At 24.8% G+C, this 23,762-nt stretch overlaps 3 protein-coding genes across 3 annotated transcripts; 1 reads left to right on the top strand and 2 right to left on the bottom strand.

Moving 5' to 3' along the window:
• The first annotated feature begins 4,892 nt into the window (after positions 1 to 4,892).
• Positions 4,893 to 6,136, top strand: LOC135924896 (uncharacterized). The gene is made up of 6 exons (XM_065460030.1): positions 4,893 to 4,931; positions 4,970 to 5,105; positions 5,148 to 5,393; positions 5,436 to 5,516; positions 5,559 to 5,624; positions 6,114 to 6,136. Exons 1-6 carry the CDS (start codon positions 4,893 to 4,895, stop codon positions 6,134 to 6,136), a joined length of 591 nt encoding a protein of 196 aa, XP_065316102.1.
• A 152-nt stretch (positions 6,137 to 6,288) lies between these two features.
• Positions 6,289 to 7,762, bottom strand: LOC135924889 (uncharacterized). The gene is made up of 6 exons (XM_065460018.1): positions 7,651 to 7,762; positions 7,500 to 7,609; positions 7,290 to 7,455; positions 7,117 to 7,249; positions 6,759 to 6,986; positions 6,289 to 6,617 (listed from the first exon to the last, which is right to left on the bottom strand). The coding sequence occupies exons 1-6, from the start codon at positions 7,663 to 7,665 to the stop codon at positions 6,289 to 6,291; spliced, it is 981 nt and encodes a 326-aa protein (XP_065316090.1). The 5' UTR covers positions 7,666 to 7,762.
• A 5,885-nt stretch (positions 7,763 to 13,647) lies between these two features.
• On the bottom strand, positions 13,648 to 21,887 carry LOC135924878 (uncharacterized). Its single transcript, XM_065460010.1, has 3 exons — positions 21,809 to 21,887; positions 21,153 to 21,722; positions 13,648 to 13,883 (listed from the first exon to the last, which is right to left on the bottom strand). The coding sequence occupies exons 1-3, from the start codon at positions 21,885 to 21,887 to the stop codon at positions 13,648 to 13,650; spliced, it is 885 nt and encodes a 294-aa protein (XP_065316082.1).
• Between the last annotated feature and the right edge of the window lie 1,875 nt (positions 21,888 to 23,762).

Genomic DNA, 23,762 nt, shown 5'->3' with positions numbered 1-23,762 from the left:
ATAGATAAAAAATAAATATTTATTAAGATAAAGAATTTTCTATGGATAACGCCAGCAAAGCAGTATTTCGGTTTCAAATCGGTTATCGATCAAATCACGATATTTTTTAAATATTTTTTGGGATAATGATTTTCACGTATTTATAGATAAATAAACCAAAAATGATTATTTTCCAAATAATATTAACACCAAATTTGGTCGATCGAATATTTAGTAAGTGGTCGGTTTTGAGCTCGCCATTCGGTCAAATCATAATATTTTCAAAAAACTAATTAGGATAATGCTTAACACGTTATTGTTCACGTATAAACCAAAAATGAAGAATTTTCTATGCATAACGCCAGCAAGACAGTATTTCGGTTTCAAATCGGTTATCGGTCAAATCACGATATTTTTAAAATATTTTTTGGGATAATGATTAGCACGTATTTATAGATAAATAAACCAAAAATGATTATTTTTCAAATAATATTAACACCAAATTTGGTCGATCGAATATTTAGTAATTGGTCGGTTTTAAGCTCGGCATTCGGTCAAATCATAATATTTTCAAAAAATTAATTAGGATAATGCTTAACACGTTATTGTTCACGTATAAACCAAAAATGAAGAATTTTCTAAGTATAACGCCAGCAAGACAGTATTTCGGTTTCAAATCGGTTATCGGTCAAATCACGATATTTAAAAGATTTTTTGGAATAATGATTTTCACGTATTTATAGATAAATAAACCAAAAATGATTATTTTCCAAATAATATTAACACCAAATTTGGTCGATCGAATATTTAGTAATTGGTCGGCTTTAACCTCGGCATTCGGTCAAATCATAATATTTTCAAAAAATTAATTAGGATAATGCCTAACACGTTATTGTTCATAAATTAACCAAAAATGAACATTTTCTAAATAATATTACTACCAAATTTGGTAGATCAAATATTTAGTAAGTGGTCGATTTTAAGCTCGGCATTCGGTCAAATCATAATATTTTCAAAAAATTTATTAAGATAATGCTTAACACGTTATTGTTCACGTATAACCCAAAGATAAAGAATTTTCCATGTATAACGCCAGCAAGGCAGTATTTAGTCATTGGGCGGGTTTCAAATCGGTTTTCTGTCAAATCACAATATTTTTAAAATATTTTTTGGGATAATGATTTGCACGTATTAGATAAATAAACCAAAAATGATTATTTTCCAAATAATATTAACACCAAATTTGGTCCATCGAATATTTAGTAATTGGTCGGTTTTAAGCCCGGCATTCAGTCAAATCATAATATTTTCAAAATATTTTTTAGGATAATGTTTAACACCTAAATATACACGTATAAACCAAAAATGAAGAGATTTTGATCTATAACGCCAGCAATATGTTCCTTACAAACTTTCTACTATTTTTCTTTTCTAAACCTACTCATTAATTAAATCTCAAAGAAACCTCTATTTTTTAAATTTTTTTTAGGTTTTTCACATGTATTTATGCCCAAATACAAAAAAGCGCTATCCAATATTTATTCTGGTTTCCTAAGAATATATTTTAATATTTATGTATTTAACGCCCTCTTATGGATATAAATTTTTTAAATTTTGTAATTGAAAAATAAAATATAAGTTGTAATAAGCTAGTAAATATATTTATTTTTCAATAATATTAAGTAAAAATACAATTTTAAATCATTGTAAAATAAAAAAAATGTTTTTGAAAAATTTTTTTTTAAAAGATATTATATCATCAAATTATGATTGATTATGATTAATTGCTTTTTAGCAAGACAGTTTAGCAAGGTAGTATTTAGTCATACCGTTTAAAAATATTTTTAGGAATAGGTATGATAATAAAATTTAAAAATAAATATACAGTTGATTAGTCATTTTGAACTCGGCTAATTACAATATTAAATTTGTTAATTTTCAAACAATATATGATTATATTTATTTAATTATGGTTATATAATAATTTAAATAATAAAAGTCAATTAAACTTCAATTGTTAAAGCTAAATTAATATTTAGTGAGTTTGTGATATTATATTTTTAATACAGAATTTGATTGCAAGCTGACATAATGGAAATATAATTTATATGTATTAATCTAATCTAATAATTAAAATAATATTCAATAATAAAAATCACGTACGGTACTGTTAGAGTAGAAAAGTAAAAAGTCTTAATTTCTAAATAATATAATTAATTCTATATATTACTTAAAGGAATTATAAATCATTCAGGGGGCAATCAAAAAAATTTATTTTTAGTTCAAGGGGATATTAAGGAGTCATTAAAAAAATATTTTTGCTTCAGGGGGCTATTCAAATTTTTCAGGGGGCTCGAGCCCCTGTGCCCTCCCCCTAGTCACGCCACTGTTAAAGAATCAATTTATATTACATTTAAATTGTTAATATGGGTTTGCAACTCTTAAAGAATCAATTTAAATTACATTTAAATTGTTAATATGAGTTTGCAGCAATGACATTATTACTATAGACTGCCAATCGTAATGCTAAAATCAAATTTGAAGTGGCAAAAATTGAATTGAGTAGCGGCCATTTTGTGTTTGGATCTTTTAAGAAAGAAACGTATGATAATTTCATTTCAGGTTTTTTATTATATATTATATTTAGAATCTTATTTTTTTACTAGATGAATAAAAAAACATTTTTAGAGCAAGTAATTTATAGTTATACTGTTTTGATTATTGCCTAATGAAAATTTTTAAGATTTATTTAGAGTAATCAAGTTAACTCTTTATAGTATTAAGATTATAATTAAATATTTACTGGTCTTTACAGAGAAAGTAAAGGTAATGTTTAATACATAATGAATATTATTAAGAATAATTTAGACTAAGCAAGTTAGAATATATATCTTTTTTAGTGATGAGAATATAATTAAATATTACTGCTCTTTATTAATATTTGCAGTTTAATACTTAATAAATATCTTTAATATTTTATATAGACCATATCATTGATATAGACTAATCAATATAAAATAAAATCTGTATAGTAATAAGAATATAGTTTAAAATGTCATTTCCAGAGAAGTAAGGATTTATTGTTTTCTTTAATACTTCATGAATATCATTAAGATTTTTCAAATATATTTAGAATTATCAAGTTAGAATGAATATTTTTTATAAGAATTAATTTAATATTTATACATTCAATAACAAAAATCAAAGTGAGGAAAGATATATTATGATTTGAAAACTATTATAAAATTTAATATATTTTTTATATTTTAAGAAAATGGTAATATATTGTAGTATGCAAAATGAGAGCTCGTTTAGGGCTTTTGAAAAGTACATGAAATAACAAAAAAACATGCTGTTAAAAAATTAGAATGTCTAATAATGTCAAAAATATTAGGCACAGTTCAATGACCTACAAGAACATATGTATGATCAAGAGGCAGGATTAAGTCATCATCAAATTATAATAAAACTTATTAAAAAAGGTATATATATATAATCATTACTTGATTTTAATAAAATATTATTTTCAGATACCTGCATATATGTATGCATCATTATGGCAATAAAATTTCAAAAATTGAAATTAAATATTAGACAAAAACTAAATATTTATAGGTGAAGGAAAAATTATTGCGAAAATGAAAAAAAAACTTTGTACTTTTACTTTATTAGTTATAATAAAATATTTTATTAGATATAAATATAACATGTATATTATTTGTTTTAATTATTGTAAAAATTTATAAGATTATTTTTTTTTGCGATACACATTCATTATAATATAACAATTATTTTATTAGATGTAAATATAACATATATATTATTTGTATTTATTATTGTAAAAATTTATAAGATTATTATATTTTTCGCGATATATATATATATATATTCATTATTAATTTTTGTACTTTAGTGAATTAAATTTAAATAAATTGGTAATACCATGATTATATTTAAAATAATTATTTTACCCTCTAGTTCTTAATATCAAGAGTCCATTATTTATTTTAATTTTATATTTAATTAGCTACTGATACAATTTTATTAATCAAACATTATGTTTTATCAAAAGTATTTTTATTTTCTTAATTAATAATATTCACATTAATTATAATAATATAGTCATACCTTATAAAATAAGTTTAAGCTCTTTGCTTGTAATATGCAGGTTAGCAATATAAGCAATTTTTATTCAAGTTTATTATCAATCTTATTTACTTTATGCAATATATATCTAAACTGAAGATTCCATATAAGAATATCCAATATTGTAATATTCATACTAAATTAAAATATTGGCTCTAAATTTTAAAATATCAAAACTAATTAAAATAATCCAGCCATGCAAAGCAAAGATATAAATTGGGCCAGGCATAAGTAAATAAAACTCTTAATTTCTTAAGTTTTTATAAATCTAAATGTAATTTATATGGAACCCACAAAATCGTGACAGTTGATATTCTTATATGGAATCTTCAGTATATATATGATTGCATAAAGTAAATAAGATACCTAATAAACTTGAATAAAAATTTTTGATATTGCTATGATGTAAATTTTATAAATTAAGAAAATAAAAATAAAAGCTTTTGATAAAATATAATGTTTGATTAATAAAATTGTATCCCTGAATTCATAGTGAAAAATTGTAGCGCGATTGCGATCGCGATTTAGACGCGATAAATACAAAATACAGTAAATATCATATCGCATTCATAGTTATCGATCGCGCGATTTGAATCGCAAAAGCAAATCGCCACGATTTTTTCAAAACACAAATCATTTTGTGTTTATCGCGAGATTTTGAAATAGTGCTTCGTTAAATACAGATTTTGGTGAATATAGCTTAAATTCTTTGATTTTGCGCTACTTTTAAATTTAGCGCTAATTTTTTATTAATTGAAATGAATTCAATGACAACCTTTTTTGATGATATAAAACCAAAGGATCAAGTTAAAATTATGATTATTTAAATTTAATTTTTTTTTAGAAAATAGATAAATCTTTATTTATTCTTTCAGTTAAAGAATATGCGTGCTTATATAATAAGCACCATCATTTATATAAAAATAATAATTACAAGAACAAAGTTTGGTTATTATTAGCTGAAGAGTATAAGACGACTGGTAATAATTATGCATACATATTATATTTATAAATTTTTTTAGGAACATCTCTCAAATCTCTTTGGAAAAATTTGAGAGATTGTTTTATTAAAGAGAGACAAAAGATAGTGAAATTGAAAAGTGGGTCTGCTGCAGACCATCATATCACCTGGCCTTTCTATCAGGATATGCTATTCCTGGTAGAAACCTTAACACCTAGGTCTCAAAAGTCCTCTTTAGATAAAGAGGACTCTAATTCTATAGAGGTTACTAATATTTTTAGTGAAATGATAGGAGAGATAGATGAATGTAAAATATAGCTTTTTAATTGAAAATATATTTATTATTTAGGTGATTACATTGATACTGACAATACATCAGATGTTATAGTTATTAATAAAGATTCTGTAACACCAAATCTTAATGATTCTGGTAATTAATATTCTCTAAAAACTTATATTATTTATATTTAAGAATCTATACCCTGTGTTGCATCTTGTTCGTATTATAAAAATCCTAAGAGAAAGAATAATCATATGGGTAATTTATATTTTTTAATTTTTTGATAAATTTTAAATAGATGAATACAGGGACATAATTAAATTAGAAAGAGAAAAATCATTAATGAAATTGGAATTGCTTAAAAATAAACCTATTGAATATGTATATGATGGAATATGTATTATGTTACAACAAAAATTAAATATTTCTACCATACAGGAAAAAAAAGAGATATCAAAGAAAATATTTGATATTATAAATGATTAAAGATTAAAATTATTTTGTAAATATTTTTGTATTATAAATATATATTTTGTTAATATTTATATTATTTGAAATAAAAAATTTTGTGAAATACATTGAATGATATAATTATTCCCAAAAGTCCTGCTATAATTAAACTTTTTACTGAGTTTGGTAATTAATAATGAAATATATAATATTTATAATGAATGATCTTTTTCATAGAGAAAGTTTAAGGACATTGGTTATTTTTGTTTACTTGCTTTATAAAAATATTTTAAATAGATGAATTTAGAACATCTATATAACTTTTTTAGTGACATATTCCTACAAATATATTTAATGAGTTTAGACTATAATAATAATAACTTTATTTTTATTATAATATATAAAAAATACAAAACAAGATATTTATATAAAATATAAAACAAGATTTTTATATAAAATACAAAATAAATATCTATATGGGATTTTTATATAAATATAAGCATAATAAATTTCTATTAAATTTTGCAATATTTGTTGCAGATTTAATTGATTGTGGTTTAAATAAATTTTTAGGGGGTGATTTTATTTTAGGATTAAAAGAAATAAATCTTTCCTTATCAATAATTATATTATGCAATAATGTGCATGTTTTTATTATATATTCAGTAATTGATAATTTTGTATCCATAGGACGATCAAAAATCATCCATTTAGCTCTCAAGATGCCAAATGCACATTCGACTTGTATCCTAGCACGAGATATCCGATAATTAAAAGCCTCTTGTTGAGGGGTAAGGATACCTTAAAATAATAAGGGAAACAAATTTTAACATATAACTAATAAAATTTTAAATTCCTAATAATTAAAATAATGCCCAAATAATTGCTTTAATATATTATATAAATATGATATAATTAAATTAATATATTCTTTTACTATACCTTTATAAGGCTTTAAAATATAGGACTTCAAAGGATAGGCATCATCCGTGACAAAGAAATGTGGGAAAAGGAGGCTGGAATTCGGCAATTTTTTAGAAGGAGGTAATTGTATCTCTCCATTTTCTATCATTTTGTATATTTTGGAGTTAGCAAAAACACCTCCATCAGATTCACTGCCAAAACTTCCTACATCGACTGTTATAAATTTGCCTTTGGCATCCACAATTCCTTGTTTTTACAATATATAAATAATATATTTTTACAAAAATTATATTTTTGTAATTATCAAGTTTTCATTACAATGTTTAATTAATATGGAAATATTTAATTAGCATAAATAAAAAACAAATTCACAAACCTTGTAAAACCACAGAGAAAAAGTGTTTATAATTGTAGAACCCACTGCCAGAATGAGGTGGCTTTCTAATTCTGCAGTGTTTTCCATCAATACATCCCACACAATTTGGTAAATTCCAATTCACCTCAAACTCCTTTTAAATAATAATATATATAATATACACTATATTATACCTTTGCTATCCTCTCAAAGTCAGTGAGAGTAGGTGGTGGCATATGTTTACCTACCAAAGTTTGCCATATAGCTTGGCAGGTTGTGCTAATTATTTTCTGGACTGTAGATATGCCTATTTTGAAAGAATAGGCCAAAGTAGGGTATCTACAGCCTGTTGCTAAATATCTAAATAAAAAATATATTCAAATAATAAATTGCTTTATTTTTACCTTAAACAAATCATAAGCATTTCTTCTACACTTATAGGATGTTTAATGAAATTTGTACGTTTAGTATATAATAATGGTTTTATATATTTTAGAATATAATAAAATGTCTCCTAAATTAAAATAAATTATAGATAAAATAGAATATAATTACCTTTGTCATTCTCATATAGTTAAAAAATTTTGGGTCATTTTTTAATAGTTTTGGGAAAAGAATGTAAAATTCACCTTCCTTTCTTTTATTAATATTAAGATTATTTAATCTTCTACTCTTCAACATCATTCTGTAAAAAAATAATAATTTGAGGATAGCTACCATTTTTAATGAATATAAAGTCGTATCCGCAGAAACAGTGCCTGTTTAACAATCGCTTTGCAAAATGAATGAAAATCGCTGCGATCGATCAGCTGATCGATCGCAGCGATATCGCGTCTAAATCGCGATCGCAATCGCTCTTCACTATGAATTCAGGGTCAGTAGTAAATTAAAATGATAATAAAAATAATGGACTCATGGGTAAAATAATTACTTATATTAAGAATTGGTTCTAAGAAAAATTATCATCGATGTACTCAACATGGTGTTAATGGCGTCTCCAGCTGATTTCAATTGATACATGCTTAAAATGTATTTTAATGAATGAATTGTCAGTCTAGGTCAGGGTTGCCATGTCTCCCCCCATCAGTGGGTGTCTCCCACAATTTTTTAGTTTACCCACATACATCTCACTCCCACAAAACTCCCACAATTAGAAATCTCCCACAAAAAGCTCCCACAATTTTTTAATTTCTCCCACAATTTTTTTTTTAGCATTTTAATGTTTTTAATATATAAATAATAATTTTGAGAGACACTATTTGATTATTTTTATATTTTTTAAATAAATTTTAAATATTTATTCGAACTTTTATTTTATTTTTCTGCTCTAAAATATATTTTTTATAAAATTCTCCACTCTACATTTTCAAAATTTTTGTATTAGAAAGAATAGAAGTTAGAACAGTATGTATAATTATTATAAATATATTTTAAATTACTTAATATATTTTATATCGTTATCTAGAATTGCAGTGCTCCACTCGATATTTTCAAAATTTTTGTGTTAGAAGAATAGAACTTTTAGAAGTGGATATTATTCTAATCTCTAATTCTTTTAAATAAAGTTAGTGGATGAATAATATTGATTAAATAATATTTTTCACTACTTACTTTTATACTATTCCATAAAGTATATGTCAAGCAAAAAATTATAAATTAATTGATATATTATTCAACAATAGCTCAGTTATAACAAACGACAATCTACCAAATATTATCATTTTAAAAATATGCGACCATCATGCAAAATGTATATGCACACCAAATAACGATTAATTATGATATACTTGAACGATTAGCAAAGCTAAAAATTTGATTGGTCAAAATTTGAAAAAAATGAAATCTCTTTCATAAACCTTACTTGCAAGATTCTTGGACTGTAAGCATCTATACAGCATTTATAAATGAATAAAAAACAGAAATAATACGTAATTCAGGATTCAATATCCCATATATCAAACAGATTTAAGTAATAAAATGTTCTATTTTGCTAATAATTTTATCTTACTGTAAAATTAAAATAATATATTAAGCACTAAACATTGATAAAATTTTCAGAATAAATGATTTCAAATGGCTGTTCTGGCCAAATTAATAGATATTTAATATAACTTTGCAAGAATATATTCCCAGGGCATACTTTTTAAATAATTTTTTACTTTATTTTAAATTTACAAAATTTCGATTTAAATCAATTTTTTATTTTCATAAAAAAGATATTATTTTGGACAACACGAAATATAATCACATATGGTTTTTATGATTATCATGTCATCTTATACAAACATACTTTTTTTATCACACATTTCATCATTTCATAATATTAAACGACTCCAAAATAAGTGCTAACTTTACTTGTGGTAGGACAAAAATGAGCAAGGCTATCACAAATGTGTTAGGACCTGAATCCAAGAGGTCAATTCTAGACTATTTGAAAGAAGGACATCCATATGCTATTTAAACAGATGCATCAAATAAGGGAAATATTAAAACATTTCCCCTGATCCTTCGCTATTTCAACAAGAATAAGGGCATTTCTATAAAACTATTGAATTTTTTTTCACCCGATAGAGAAAAATCCAACGATATAGCTAACCACATAATGGTAAATATAGCTGATTCAGGGTTATCAATGAGTTGCATGTCAGCTTTCTGCGCTGATAATGCCTCTGTTAATTTTGGCAAAAATCAAAGTGTATTTACCGAATTGAGGCAGCACAATAATGAATTAATACCAATTGGCTGTATATGCCATATACTGCATAATTCTTGCAAGAAGGCAATGAATGTACTATCTGTAGATGTCGAAGTAATTGTGATGAAATGTTTTAACGAATTTAGTTCATCAACTAAAAGAGTCACTGAATTAAAAGAATTGGTGGAGTGGTCTGATTTGGAATGGTGTGAGTTGTTGCGATATGTACCTATCAGGTGGTTATCATTAATACCTGCCATCGAGAGAATTTTAAAATTTTACGAACCCTTAAAGAAATACTTCTTAAATAAAGATTTTAACAGCTGTCCTAAAATTTTGAAAAATTTTTTCGAGGATGAAATGTCAGAAGCATATTTGGGATTAGTTTTACATGTAGGAAATCTACTTCATGTAGTTAATATTCAGTTGCAATCAGAAGATTCTTTATTGATAAAGATTCACAAAATCATGCTACAGCTCTGCTCTACAGTTAAAAATAGATAATAAATTTTATGGCGCTATTGCTAAAAATATTATATTAAAATGTTCAAATAATACTCTAATTAATACATTTTTAAATGAAGCAGATATTTTTATTAAGACAATTTTAGAATATTTACAATCAAAATTTGATTTTAATAACTCTATTTACAAATGTTTAAATATTATGACCTTGGAACAGAAACCATCATTTGATGGTTTTTGTAATTTAATAAATATATTAAAATTACCGATAGACATTGAAGTCTTGTTTGAAGAGATTGTAATTTTTTCCATTTTTTATGATTCGCCAGAATACTTAAAGTTAGATGGTCTAAAAGCAGAGGATAAATGGGTGGAATTTTTTCGTAATAACGATAAATCCCCATGGTTGGAAAAAATTTGCGAGTATGTTTTCTCCTTACCTCATTCTAATGCCTCATCGGAGCGCATTTTTAGCCTGATGAGGACTGCCTGGATAAAGGAGAGAAATCTAATTGCTTTAACAACATTAGAGGCCGAGTTAATGGTTAAACAAAATTATAAAATGTCATGCCAGGAATTTTATAAATATCTTAATAACGACGGTAAACGTTTAGTTCCATTATTTAAATCTCAAATAAAATATAATTAACTATAACTATTTGACTTTCTATATTTTATAAAATCTTATTTATACATTTGCATAAAATCAAATAAATTAATTTTTTACATTGTAAAATTAATATTTTGAATATTTTGGCAAATCATAAAAATAAAGAAGCATTACAATCTCCTCAAACATGACATCATATTAAATCTTATTAATAATTATCCGATAATAGTAATAATATTCTTACTTTGGTATTTCTGCAGCATAATTTAGTGACCCTTTATTAAATTATATTCTTCTGATTGCAACTGCATATTAACAGCATATAGTAGATTTCCTATATGTAAAATTCCTAAATATACTTCTGCCATTTATTTTTGAAAATTTTTTTCAAAATATTTGGACAGCTTTTATAATCTATTTATTTTTTAAAGGTTTGTAAAATTTTAAAATTCTACGATGGCGCGTATTAACCTGTCAACCAACATTATGCTGACTCAATTCTGTAAATACACTCTGGTTTTTGCCAAATTCACTGAGGAATTATCAGATCAGAAAGCTGCCATGCAATTCATTGGTAATGCCAATTGACCCTCTGGATTTATATCCTAAAACATTGATGATAGCCTTGCTCATTTGTGTTCTACAAAGTATACTTTTCACTTATATTAGTCGTTAAATATTATGGGGAAAGATTCAACCAACATTGTGATGTTAAGTAGCTCTCTTAATGTTGTACTGCATGATAGGTATTTACCATTTCCGCAACTGTAGTTGCATCTGTATTATTTCTTATTTTTGAAGAATATTTTTGTTTTGCTATAGATGTTGATAGATTGACCTGCACTGATTTATGCTTTGAAGATTTTTTATGCCTCAAAATATAATATTCCCTTCCCCCATTGTATTAACTAAATACTGTAGAACAACTTCCCCGCACTGATTATAATTATTTTTTACATTGTAAATTTAAAATTTTTTGTTTTTTTATAAAATCTTATTTATACATTAGCATAAAATATCAATTTTTTTATAAAATTTTATCTTGTTTACATTCTTTTGTATTTAAAAAAGAGCGTTGGTTATTATTTTTAAACAAAATTAATATATTATAATAAATCAATATGTTATTTTAATAATAAAGATAGTATTTAAGAAATTTTGTGTTGTACTATAATTACCTATTTTGAAAAATATTTGCTTATTTTATTTTGGAAAATGGTTACCTATTTTATTTTGAAAAAGAGTTGGATATTTTATTTTGAAAAATATTTGGCTATTTTATTTTGAAAAATAGTTGGCTATTTTATTTTGAAAAATAGTTGGCTATTTTATTTTGAAAAATAGTTGGCTATTTTATTTTGAAAAATAGTTGGCTATTTTATTTTGAAAAATAGTTGGCTATTTTGTTTTGAAAAATAGTTGGCTATTTTATTTTGAAAAATAGTTGGCTAATTTATTTTGAAAAATAGTTGGCTATTTTATTTTGAAAAATGGCTATTTTATTTTGAAAAATAATTACCTATTTTATTTTGGAAAATAGATTCGATTTTATATTTATAAAAAATAATAAGCGGATAACTAAGTCAATTCTAAATCCCGGCTGCTGGCCGGGCCTTTGCGGGCCGATATTTCTCCCACAATTTTTATATTACTCCCACAAAATACCGAATTTCTCCCACAATTTGAAAATTTTGACCTGACAACCCTGGTCTAGGTATTATTATATGTCATTGGGAATAACATAATTCAAAGCAAAAATAAAATATAAAAAGACTTATAAATTATAAATTATAACTTCTTTTTATTTGATAAAAAAATAAATATAAAAGAAATTATATCAAAATTTTTTTTATATTTAACAATAAAATCTTGTATATTCAATTTTGTTTTCGGAGTATTTTCTAAAAATAGAAAAATATGATAAATCTCATAAAAGATTCCAAATCACATGTTAAATAGTTTTATTTTTCATAGGAAATCTGGCAAATAATTTTTACAAGAAAAAATAGGCTATTAATATAAGCTGCATCTTCATATATTTTAGATTTAATTCTGATAAAAATTATAAATTATTATTTAATTTGAGATATCATACTTATGAAAGGAAATGTTTCTTCCTGAACAATATTTTTGGTTACAGCCATATGCACTACAATATATTACCATTTTCTTAAAATATATTAAATTTTATAATAAATTTAAAATCATAATATATCTTTCCTCACTTTGATTTTTGTTATTGAATATATAAATATAAAATATTAAATTAATTCTTATAAAAAAATATTCATTCCAACTTTATAAGATATATATTTGAAAAATCTTCAGATATTCATGAAGTATTAAAGAAAACAATAAATCCTTACTTCTCTGGAAATTACAAAATTTTAAACTATATTCTTAATACTATACAGATTTGATTTTATATTGATTAGTCTATATAAAATATTAAAGATATTCATTAAGTAATAAACTGCAAATGTTAATATAGAGTATAAATATTTAATTATATTCTCATTACTATAAAAGGTATAGTATATTCCAGTGACGAAGCGTCAAGTTTGCTACTAGGGAAGCAATCAAAAAAAAATTTTATTTTTATTTTAGCCAAATCAAACCATAAAAATATTAAGATTTATAAATAAATGGTATTCGTCTTTGTTTTTGAGTAAAATGAAAAAGTTATCGATAGATTTTAAATTTTTTGATAATTATTTTTCAATCAAGATAGATTCGATAATAGATTTTGGCTCATCCTGTTTCTGCAATAAGATTTAATTCTTTATAAAGATGAAAAACTCCGTTCTGCGCTTGCTGTTGTTGAAGCCAAAGTAAAGATGAATTTGCATAATTTAAGAAACTCATTAAAACTTTTCATCAAATTGGTGCATATTAAAAATTCAAGTATTTCATTAACATTCTTTTTCTTTCCAAATTCATCGTCCCGAAACACTACCTTTAATTCGGTTTCCAGCTTGTTTAAGTCCAAAAATTGAGAATAAGTGTCGTTTAAATTATCTAATAAATATTTTGGGAAATTTTAATTAAATATTTGTAATATACTATTATCTAACAATTCGATGAATTTGATATTTTTTAATGTATCGAACCGAAAATCAATTTCATTGATTATATTATCTGTTAATTTAATTATAAAATTTTTATAAAATTCTTTTGTAATGGGCAATCCGGATCTATTACGTTTTTTTATAAATTGTTTTCAATATTTTCTTTTACATTTAAGTTTCTCCAAAACACATCAAAGTTTTCTATGTTTGATTTAACTGAATCTGAAATCGTTAATACTTTTAAAACAATAAGATATATCGTTAATTTTAGTTTGAAGTCTATTAAATAACAAATCAGATTCTGGAAAAATTTCTTGAAAAAAATATAATAAAATTAGAAAATTTGCATCATTTAATATATATATATTTAAATAGCCACGAGATGTTATTAGAACATCATTATCCCAAAACAATATCAGATTCTTCATCAATCTTACTTTCAAAAAAAAACGACTAGATCCTTCAAATAATTCAGCCGACCATTGTACCCCCATCTCGTTGGGGCTACTCGTGGTAACCATTTTTGACATATTAAATTCCGATGTTCGCTTAGATGATGTACTAAAAAAAATGGCTAAACCAAATAAAGTTACAAAAAATACTTACATTCTTTAATTTTGCTGCAAGATTTTGATAATATAAGATTTAACTTATGGGCAAAGCAATGAATATAAAGTGCTGAAGGTCTCTGATTTTTGCTTGTAGTCCATGTGAATTGCCTAACATAACAGCTGCGCCATCGTAACCTTAACCTATTAATTTTTTTATCATTCAAGAATTTAATGACAAATTTTGATAAAGAATTAGCATCTCGATGCATAGTAACATCAAAGAATTCAATAAATCTTACATACAATGTCTCGTTATTTAAAAAATATCGAAGAACTACAGCCAGTTGAGATTTATTATTCATATCTGTTGTTTCATCTAATATTATTAATATAAATTCCGTTTCTTCTAATTCATTAAATATTTTTTGATGTAAGCTATATGAAATAGAATTTATTAAATCATTTTGAATATCGTTTGATAGTCCAATAAAAACTATATTATTTTCTAAATGATGTATCAATAGTAAATTTTTTTTCGCCAGCAAATAAATTAATTCAATATAATTTCCTCTATTTAGAATTAGAAGATTCATCATCACCACGGAATGTGAGTGCCTGAATTCCAAGAAAATATATAGAGTGATCAATATTTTCAATTTCTCTATTTGATTTGACTTTCGAATTATGCTGTTCAATTGATATTTTGCGCATCATCTATCATATTTTCAATACGATTTTGGACAAATGTTTTTAATTGAATTATCGACTGCAAATGAACGGTTGATTCTTCATGCCGTTTCACTGCATTTGTAAAATTATTCATATCCGAAAATCCTTTATCATTCCAAACATATTTTTCCTTTGGGAATAATAGGTATGACCAACAATATAGAGAATTAGGAAATTCACATCCAGTGAACCATTCATATTTTTCATATTTATCGATAGAAAAATTACGTATGCAAGTTTTGATTTCTTTAAATTGGTTTTAGTCTTCCTTTTTCAATAATCAATTTTTTCGCATCAAACTAAATGATAATGTTAATAAATTTTCAATAATACAATTACAATAATTAATATTAATTGAGGATTTTAAAAACGAAAAAAAATTTTATTTAAAAAATGTCAGGAAAAAAATATTATATAAAAAAATTCCTTTCGCTTTTATTTATTAAAAAAAATAAGCATTTTTTTATTATGCTTCCCCAATACTTATTTTTTAATGGTAAAATGACACAATACCATGGCATGATTTTTTCTTTTAAAAAAATAAGCAATATTAAATTTGCTTCCCTCATATATATTCTTTTTAACTTAGTAAAAATAATAGTAAATTTTTTAAAGTATTAAAAATAATAGTAAATTTTTTAACGTAGTAAAAATAATAGTATTTCTTAATATAGTAAAAATAATATTAATTGTCAGTTTAGTATATTTAGCATAGTATAAAGATTATATTCAGTTTATTTAAGAATTTTGTATGAAAAATTTCATGGGAAGCAATGCTTCCCTTGCTTCTATCTTCGTCACTAGTATATTCTAAGTTGCTTAGTATACAGGGGCGTCGCTAGCCTTTACAATCTACCCCCCAATTTGCGGGACTTCGGCCGGGTTTTATATTAATATATTATTTACTAACTCTAAATAATTCTGAATGTCATTTATTATATTTTGCATCAAAATAAACTAGCATATAAATCATTAAAATAATACAAGACATTTCTAAAAATAATATTTTTTAATACAAAATCTATTTATTACAATATAAAATTTTTTCAATTGTTGATATAAAAAAATTTTGCGCCTAAAGAATTATAAATGATAAAAAAGGTTAATTAATTCATATATATATGCCTCAATTGATAATGGTTTTTGAAAACTCATAATATAATATAATATTATCAACTTACATTGACAAAAGGTCATGAAACTAATATAACTCTCTATTACCATTTTAGACAATGTTTTATAGAATAGACTAATAAGAAAAAATTTATAGACCTTACCAAATCAACAATTATTGAAGAAGAGAATATAAATGACCAATCCAAATCATAAAACTATATGGTGGTTAGAGCTTCCTCTTAGATGACATGATGGAAGCTAGATAGGTAATCGAGAAAATTATTGTAAGATATTAAATTTATATAAGATTATCTTCCATTTTTAATGATATATAAACGACTACACAATTGACCATTATTGCTTATCTAAAATATGCGATCATATGCTCTCAGCAGCTGTAGTAATAATATTAAATTACATAGCCACACAAATAATATATGCTGGTTAATTTGCAGTCCTAGGCATGACACTCACGATGGTAACCCATATCAGAATTTATTCTGTTAGATAAATTGATAAAACAAAAACGTTAAAAACCTTTAGAAGAAATTATGCAAATATATTGAAGCCTTGAGTTATTTACACGGCAAAAATGCCATATTAGAAATGAAACATTTTGTAACTACAAAATAAGAACCAGAGTGATATCATGAAAGCTATTAAGATTTTATATATTATTGTCGCATCATCTCTAGTTGGTATATTATATCTTAAAATAATAGTTGTTTGTAATAATATTAAAAATATATTAGTATTAAAAATTTAACTCAAATCTATATCCCGAAGAAGAAAAAAATAGCTTCCTAAAAACAAGTAAAAAAGAGAAGAAAAGATATCTTGTGGGATGAATAATAATACGCTTAATTTTAATTATATTGTAAATAAATAGATAGCTTTAAATATTTGTAAGCATTTAAATATTTGTAAGCAAATTGTTACTTAAATTTATTATCAAAAGCATTTATTAGTAAAATTTTAAAAATATTAACTGTAATATATTATATAACTGTCAGATACGTCTGTAAAAGTGGCATTTTACCTAATATTTTATAAAAAATTATATATAATAGAGGATTATAAACTATATGTCAACATACTTTTTATAAATAAATCTCTTAGGCTGCATTCATAGTGGAGACGGATCCGTTTTTACATCCGTTCCGTCAAAAGTCAAACTCATTAAAAATGATATAAATGTTCATAGTGCGTCCGTTCCAATACGTTCCGTCTTCAAAACGTATCCGGCAAATTAATGAAGTCAAAAGATTTTGACTTTTTATCCGGCTTTAATATTTAAAGAACGTTCAAAAGGTCATATAATATTTAAAAATGAAAATTAATACAATAAATTTCATAGAAAGTGTAAGAGATTGTAAATATATTTATGATAAAATGGAGAATGATTATAAGGATTCAAAAAAGAAAGCCCAGAGTGATCTTGGCTTGCAGCTTGGTGAAAAATTTAATTTTTAAATAAGTGTAATTCTCATTGGGGTACGCAGAGGGATCCCCCTCTCTTAAAACCAAAAAATGCAGATGCCGGATATATTTTTCAAAAATATTATTGTTTATATTAATTTATATTTGTTAATATTTATTCGTATCTCATATTAAATATATATTTAATTACATTTATTATCACATTCATAAGTTATTTTATCAATTAATTTCGATTTCAAGTTTTCCAGCGTAATATTTACTTAATATTTTCAAATTTTTAGTGGCGTAATATTATTTATCTACCATTTTCAAATTTCTAGTCAAATAATAATTATTTCTGAAACTTCTGGTCCAACAGGGAAAAAGAAATTGCAACCTTGTCCAACGAGATAGAGTATCGGCCATCCAGCAGTAACAGCTTTTAAGGAGTTAGAAGAGCCAATTATTTGCTATTACTGAAATATCACAATGGCCTGAAAGAAATATTCCTCAGAAGCAATAAAATTATTGGATTCAATGCTTATTCCAAATTTTATTTCTCATTAGAATGTATTATTTAATTATACAATTATTTTAAGTATTACTTTTCAAAAACATGACATTGACTTGATTAAGAAGATGAGAATAGCGGAGAGCATTTGATCAGAACTCAAGGAAATTATGGCTAATGTTGATGAAGAATTTCATATTTTATATTTTATTGTTGAGTCAAAAGCAGATATACGTGTTTAATATTTGTCTCCCTCGACTTGTAGCAAGGCAAGCTCATCGTTAAAACATTAATATTGGATCAGTAGAAGAGTATATCTTAGATAGAGATACATTTATAATATAACACAAATAAATGAATTTTTAATTCATCATGCAGCACTTACTAATCTGCAAATATTACTTCCACAAAAGCCTTCCCAACATTTTTCAGATGGTGATAGAAAAAAAAATATTTGTTAGATTTTTATTATGAAGATGTTAAAGTATCTTATGATGCCTTACTAGCTGGATACTATGTTTATAAGATTAACTATGGTTGATATAGTCCCAAAAAATGCTATGGATGCTCTGCATTATTTCAAACACATTTTAGATTAAATTCCCAAGGGTTTATAAACTCTTCCCATTAGTAAACTAATGAGATAACATTCTCTTTTTTAAGAAGAATAACAGAGGCCTGCAGAAGTACCATTTGCAGGGCACAGCCCGGATTTTTTTAAAGATTTTTTACGGCCCGGCCTGGGCTTTTTTAAAAAAATTTTTAGGACCGGCTCGGCTTTTTTTGAAATATTTACAGGCCCCGGCCCGGCTTTTTTTTAAATAAAATTTTCAGGCCCGCCCGGGTTTTTTAAAAATAAATTATATTTATTTTTGATTTTTATAGCTAATAATAATGATTTCAAATATAGGCTGTTTTAAAAAATACAGCCCGGCCTGGGTGTTTTTTTAAAAATAATTCAGGCCCTGATTGGGTGTTTTTTTAAAAAAATTCAGGCCCGGCCGGGGTGTTTTTTTTTTAAAAATTCAGGCCTGGCAGTGGTGTTTTTTAAAAAAAAATTGGGCCCGGCCCGGGTATAATTAAAAAAATTAAAATACAGTCCGGCCCAGTGGCCGGGCCTGCAGATCTCTGAAAAACATACCAAGAAGTACAACATCTGAAAGTAGATTGAAAGGTTTGGATCTTTTGAATATACATAGGCATTTGACGACCAGCAAGGATGAGATAATTGAAAAATTAGCTCAATCCCAACGAAGATTGGATTTTACATTGTAAATATATAACACACAAAATACAATTATTCCTAAGAAACTTTTTGTGTAAAGGCTCAAAAAATTCAAATTTCTATTTTGGGTCATTTAAGTGATTCTTTACATATAATTTTTTTATAATTCACATTAATTTAAAATTGTGTATTAGTCCTAATAAATTTATGCTTGATATTTTTAAAAAATAATAATATTTCTTAAAAAATTTTATTATTCCCCCCCCCCCCCAGACCAAATTCCTGCGTACGCGCCTGGTAATTCTAATTTTTAATTTAAATAAGTGAGAATATTCATATAGAATTTTTCGAGTTAATTATAAAAGCATTTTATTTACAATTCCATTTGTCTCTTCATCTTCTATTTTCTAGACCTTGGTAAAAATAATTTAATTTATATTATCTCATATAGATGCTTAATATTTTTTCTAAAATTTGGTTTTTACAATGATAATCAACTTAATTTTTTAATTAAATTTAGCATTTTCATTAATTGTGCTAAAAATTTTACCTCTATTATATATTTTTAGGTGATGATCTCAAAACTAAATGGAATAATCTACGAGATTATTATAATAAAGAATACAAAAAATCATTGGAGAGTCCTAGTGGTTCTGCAGGACCACCATACAAATCCTTATGGCCTTTTTATGAAGCATTATCATTTTTAAACCGAAGTTTAACACCAAGAAATCAAATATCCAATTTATCTACAAATTCAATTCCTATATGTGACATTACATTAGATGACAATCAAGAGATAGATGAAAATATAGATATAACTTTAAATAAAAAAAGGAAAAAAAATTTTAAAGAAATCCTTTTTGAAAAAATAATTAATATTGAAGAAAATAAGAAGGAGGTATCAGCCTTCGCAAAATTAATAGATGAAGAATTATCATCGATACCAAATGATCAGATGGATAAAGTGAAAATGAATATTTTGCAAATGATATATTTATTTAAAAGCCAATTAAAAAAATAATATATTTATTTTTTATTATTACAAATTATATATTTCTAAATTGAATAAATTTTTTACTATATTATTTATGTCTTGAGTTAGATAAAAATAAATAAATAATTAATTTTCAAAAATTAGTTTTCTAAGATTTTTATGTATATTAGTTAAATAATTTAATTATGGGTGTCAAATTATATATTTGTACAGGCAGAGTAGATAAGATATTTACACTTAGGATCCTTTTCTTTCTTATACAAGCTACTTTTTAAAAAATGTCACATTACAAAAAATATATTAATACAGACCTAAGTATCAATCTCTAATAAATCTTATTACCCATTCACCAAGTATTTAATTTGAATACAATAGCAGACAATATTTATTTATACGTATAAATTATTTTTTAAGAATTTTTCAATCAAAAACATGGTTAATTGGTACCAAATATTGATTTTTTGAACAAGTTCTTGGATGACTAATAATATTTTTTTATTAAATGAAAATATATACCAATAAAGTATAGAGGAATTTAATACATATAATTTTATAACAAATTTTTGAATAAATAAATATTAATTTAAAATATTAGATTGCCAAGGCAAAATATCAATATTATTAAAATAAATTTCTTATATTTTTATTTTGATCAATAGTATTTTTAATACTCTGTTGGTTCCATATAGGATGATTTGAACCAACAGGATCATAATTTGTTACATTTATATTTTCTTTAATTAAAATGATGTTGTGCAAAATACAACATGCTTTAATGATGTTTTCAAATACAGGTAAACTAACTTCTACCTTATTCAATAAAATCCTCCATTTAGAGGTTAAAACCCCAAAACTACATTCAACTACTCGCCTTGCCCGGGATAGGCGGTAGTTAAATATTTTATTATTATCATCATTATTTCTAATATAAGGTTTCATCAAATATCTTTTAAGAGGATATCCCCCTTCCCCTAAAATAACATGTGGAACCAATATATTAGAATTTGGCAACAGCTTCGGAGGTGGAATCGGGAGTTCATTTCTTTCAATTCTTTGAGATAGAAGTGAGTTGGCAAAAACACCACCATCACTTTGACTCCCATAACTTCCAACATCTATAACCATAAATTTGCCCATATGATCAACAAAAGCTTGAAGAATCAATGAGAATTTATGCTTATAATTATAAAATTGGGTTCCAGAATGTGGTGGCCTCTTTGTCTGTTTGCCATCAATGGCCCCTAATAAAATATTAAAATTTTAATATAGTAAGAAATAATAAAATTAAAAAATATTATCTTTAGTTTGAGTTAAATAAAATTATCACCTATACAGTTTGGGAAGTTCCACATTTCCTCAAAGCCTTTAGCAACTTCCTCAAACATCTCCAATATAGGGACCTCCATATGGATGGGTTGAAAAATCCCATAAGGCTATTATTGTTTCCCCAATTATTTATTTAATTGTAGATATTCCAAATTTATAATTATAAGACATTGAGATATATGAGTCCCCAGTTGCAAGATATCTAGAATAAATGCAGTAAGAATTTAGCATAAAAATTGGCAATAAGATACAGGGGCCCCTACAACGCGGGGGGGGGTCCAAAGCAACTGCTTCACTAAATTTGAGTGGGGGTACGTTTTTTAAAAAAATTTTTATGCAGTTTAACGAAAGATTTAATGATGATTCCATGAAATTTTTACATCAAACATCATTTTTTACGCCAAAGGGAATGGCAGAAAAATCAATTATTAAAGAAGATATCAAGGATATCTGTGAATTTTACAATTTAAATTCAAGTCAAATTTTCGAAGAAATGTTGAAGTTTATAAATATTTATAAGATGGCCAAAATGGGGAATGTAATTGTTACTCATGACCTAGAGGTTCAAGAATCTAAAGAATTGTCAGATTCTGAGAATTGTAAATTTATTTAATTAAAATATTTTTACCAATACATTATTTAGCTTCTTCTGATGATGATGATAATTCAGGGACTTACGATTCAGATTGGAAAAAAAAAACTATTCATTTATTTTACCTTATCATTTACTTTTAAATTTTTCTGCTTTCCCTAATTTAAGAATTTTATATAAATATTTATTAACCATTCCCAGAACCTCATGTACTGCCGAAAGAGTCATGATTATAATTAAATTAATTAAAACAAGACTGTGCAGTACCATGAAAGATTCTTTTCTCAATAATTTAACCATATTATCAATGGAAAAAATTTTATTTAAACAATTAAATAATTATAAATTCTTTCGCTTTCTCTTCCCCTAAAATAATATTTATAAAGTTATATTTTTTTGCATTTTATTTATATTATATATTAAAAATTGATGCAATAAAAATTATTTCTGAAATTTATGAGTATCATAATTATCATTTTTTCGAGGGGGGGGGGGTACTTTTCAAGGGGGTACTTTTCATGGGGGTATTCTGCTTCATTCGCTCAAAAAGTGTAGGGGCCACTGATAAAATGTGTCTGATAAAAACAATAATTAATAAGTGTTTCAACTTATATTAGTATAAATAAGGGTTAGATTTCAATATTATTTATAAAATTTAAATTTATTTAAATATATATGATAAGCTAATTTCAACAAATTTATATATATAATAAGATATAAAAGAATTATAAAAAACTATGAATATTTACCTCAGAGTTATCATCAACTTTTCATCTGGGGTAATTAGAGTTTTAATAAAATTAGTTTTTTTTTTGGTAATTTTGAATTTATGAGATTCAAGATGTAATAAAACGTTTCCTATTATTTATATTCGAATTATGAAAATACTATATATAAAAATATACTCACTTTTTTCATACGCATATAATTATAAAACTTAACATCATTTTGAAGTAATTTTGGGAGCAAAGTAAAATATGCTCCCTCTTTTCTTCTTTTTGAATTAACATTATTTTTATCTTTCTTGTATAATATAGCATATAAAATATATAATTTGACTAATGAATATTTGTTCATTATAAAAAAATAAAATAATGTCTAATTTGTTTTAAGTCGAAACGTTAAAAAAATTCACTATGAAAGCCTTCTAGAAAGCCGTCAAATCAGATGTTTTGACGTCAAAAACGGATCCGTCTCCACTATGAATGCAGCCTAAGGCTGCATATTTGGATTTGGACCCTGAAAATAATTTTAGGAAGAGTCATGATAATTAAAAATTAATAATATAGTAGATTAGTGATTTTGAACTCGGCTAAAATATTAAATTATTAATTTTCAATTAATAAATGATTATATTTATTTA

This window comes from Gordionus sp. m RMFG-2023, chromosome 1, assembly GCF_954871325.1.
Source record: "Gordionus sp. m RMFG-2023 chromosome 1, tfGorSpeb1-WG-v2, whole genome shotgun sequence".
Taxonomy (NCBI): Eukaryota; Metazoa; Nematomorpha; class Gordioida; order Chordodea; family Parachordodidae; genus Gordionus; species Gordionus sp. m RMFG-2023.
The sequence above is the reverse complement of the archived record's forward strand: the minus strand, read 5'-3'. Positions and strand labels throughout refer to the sequence as shown.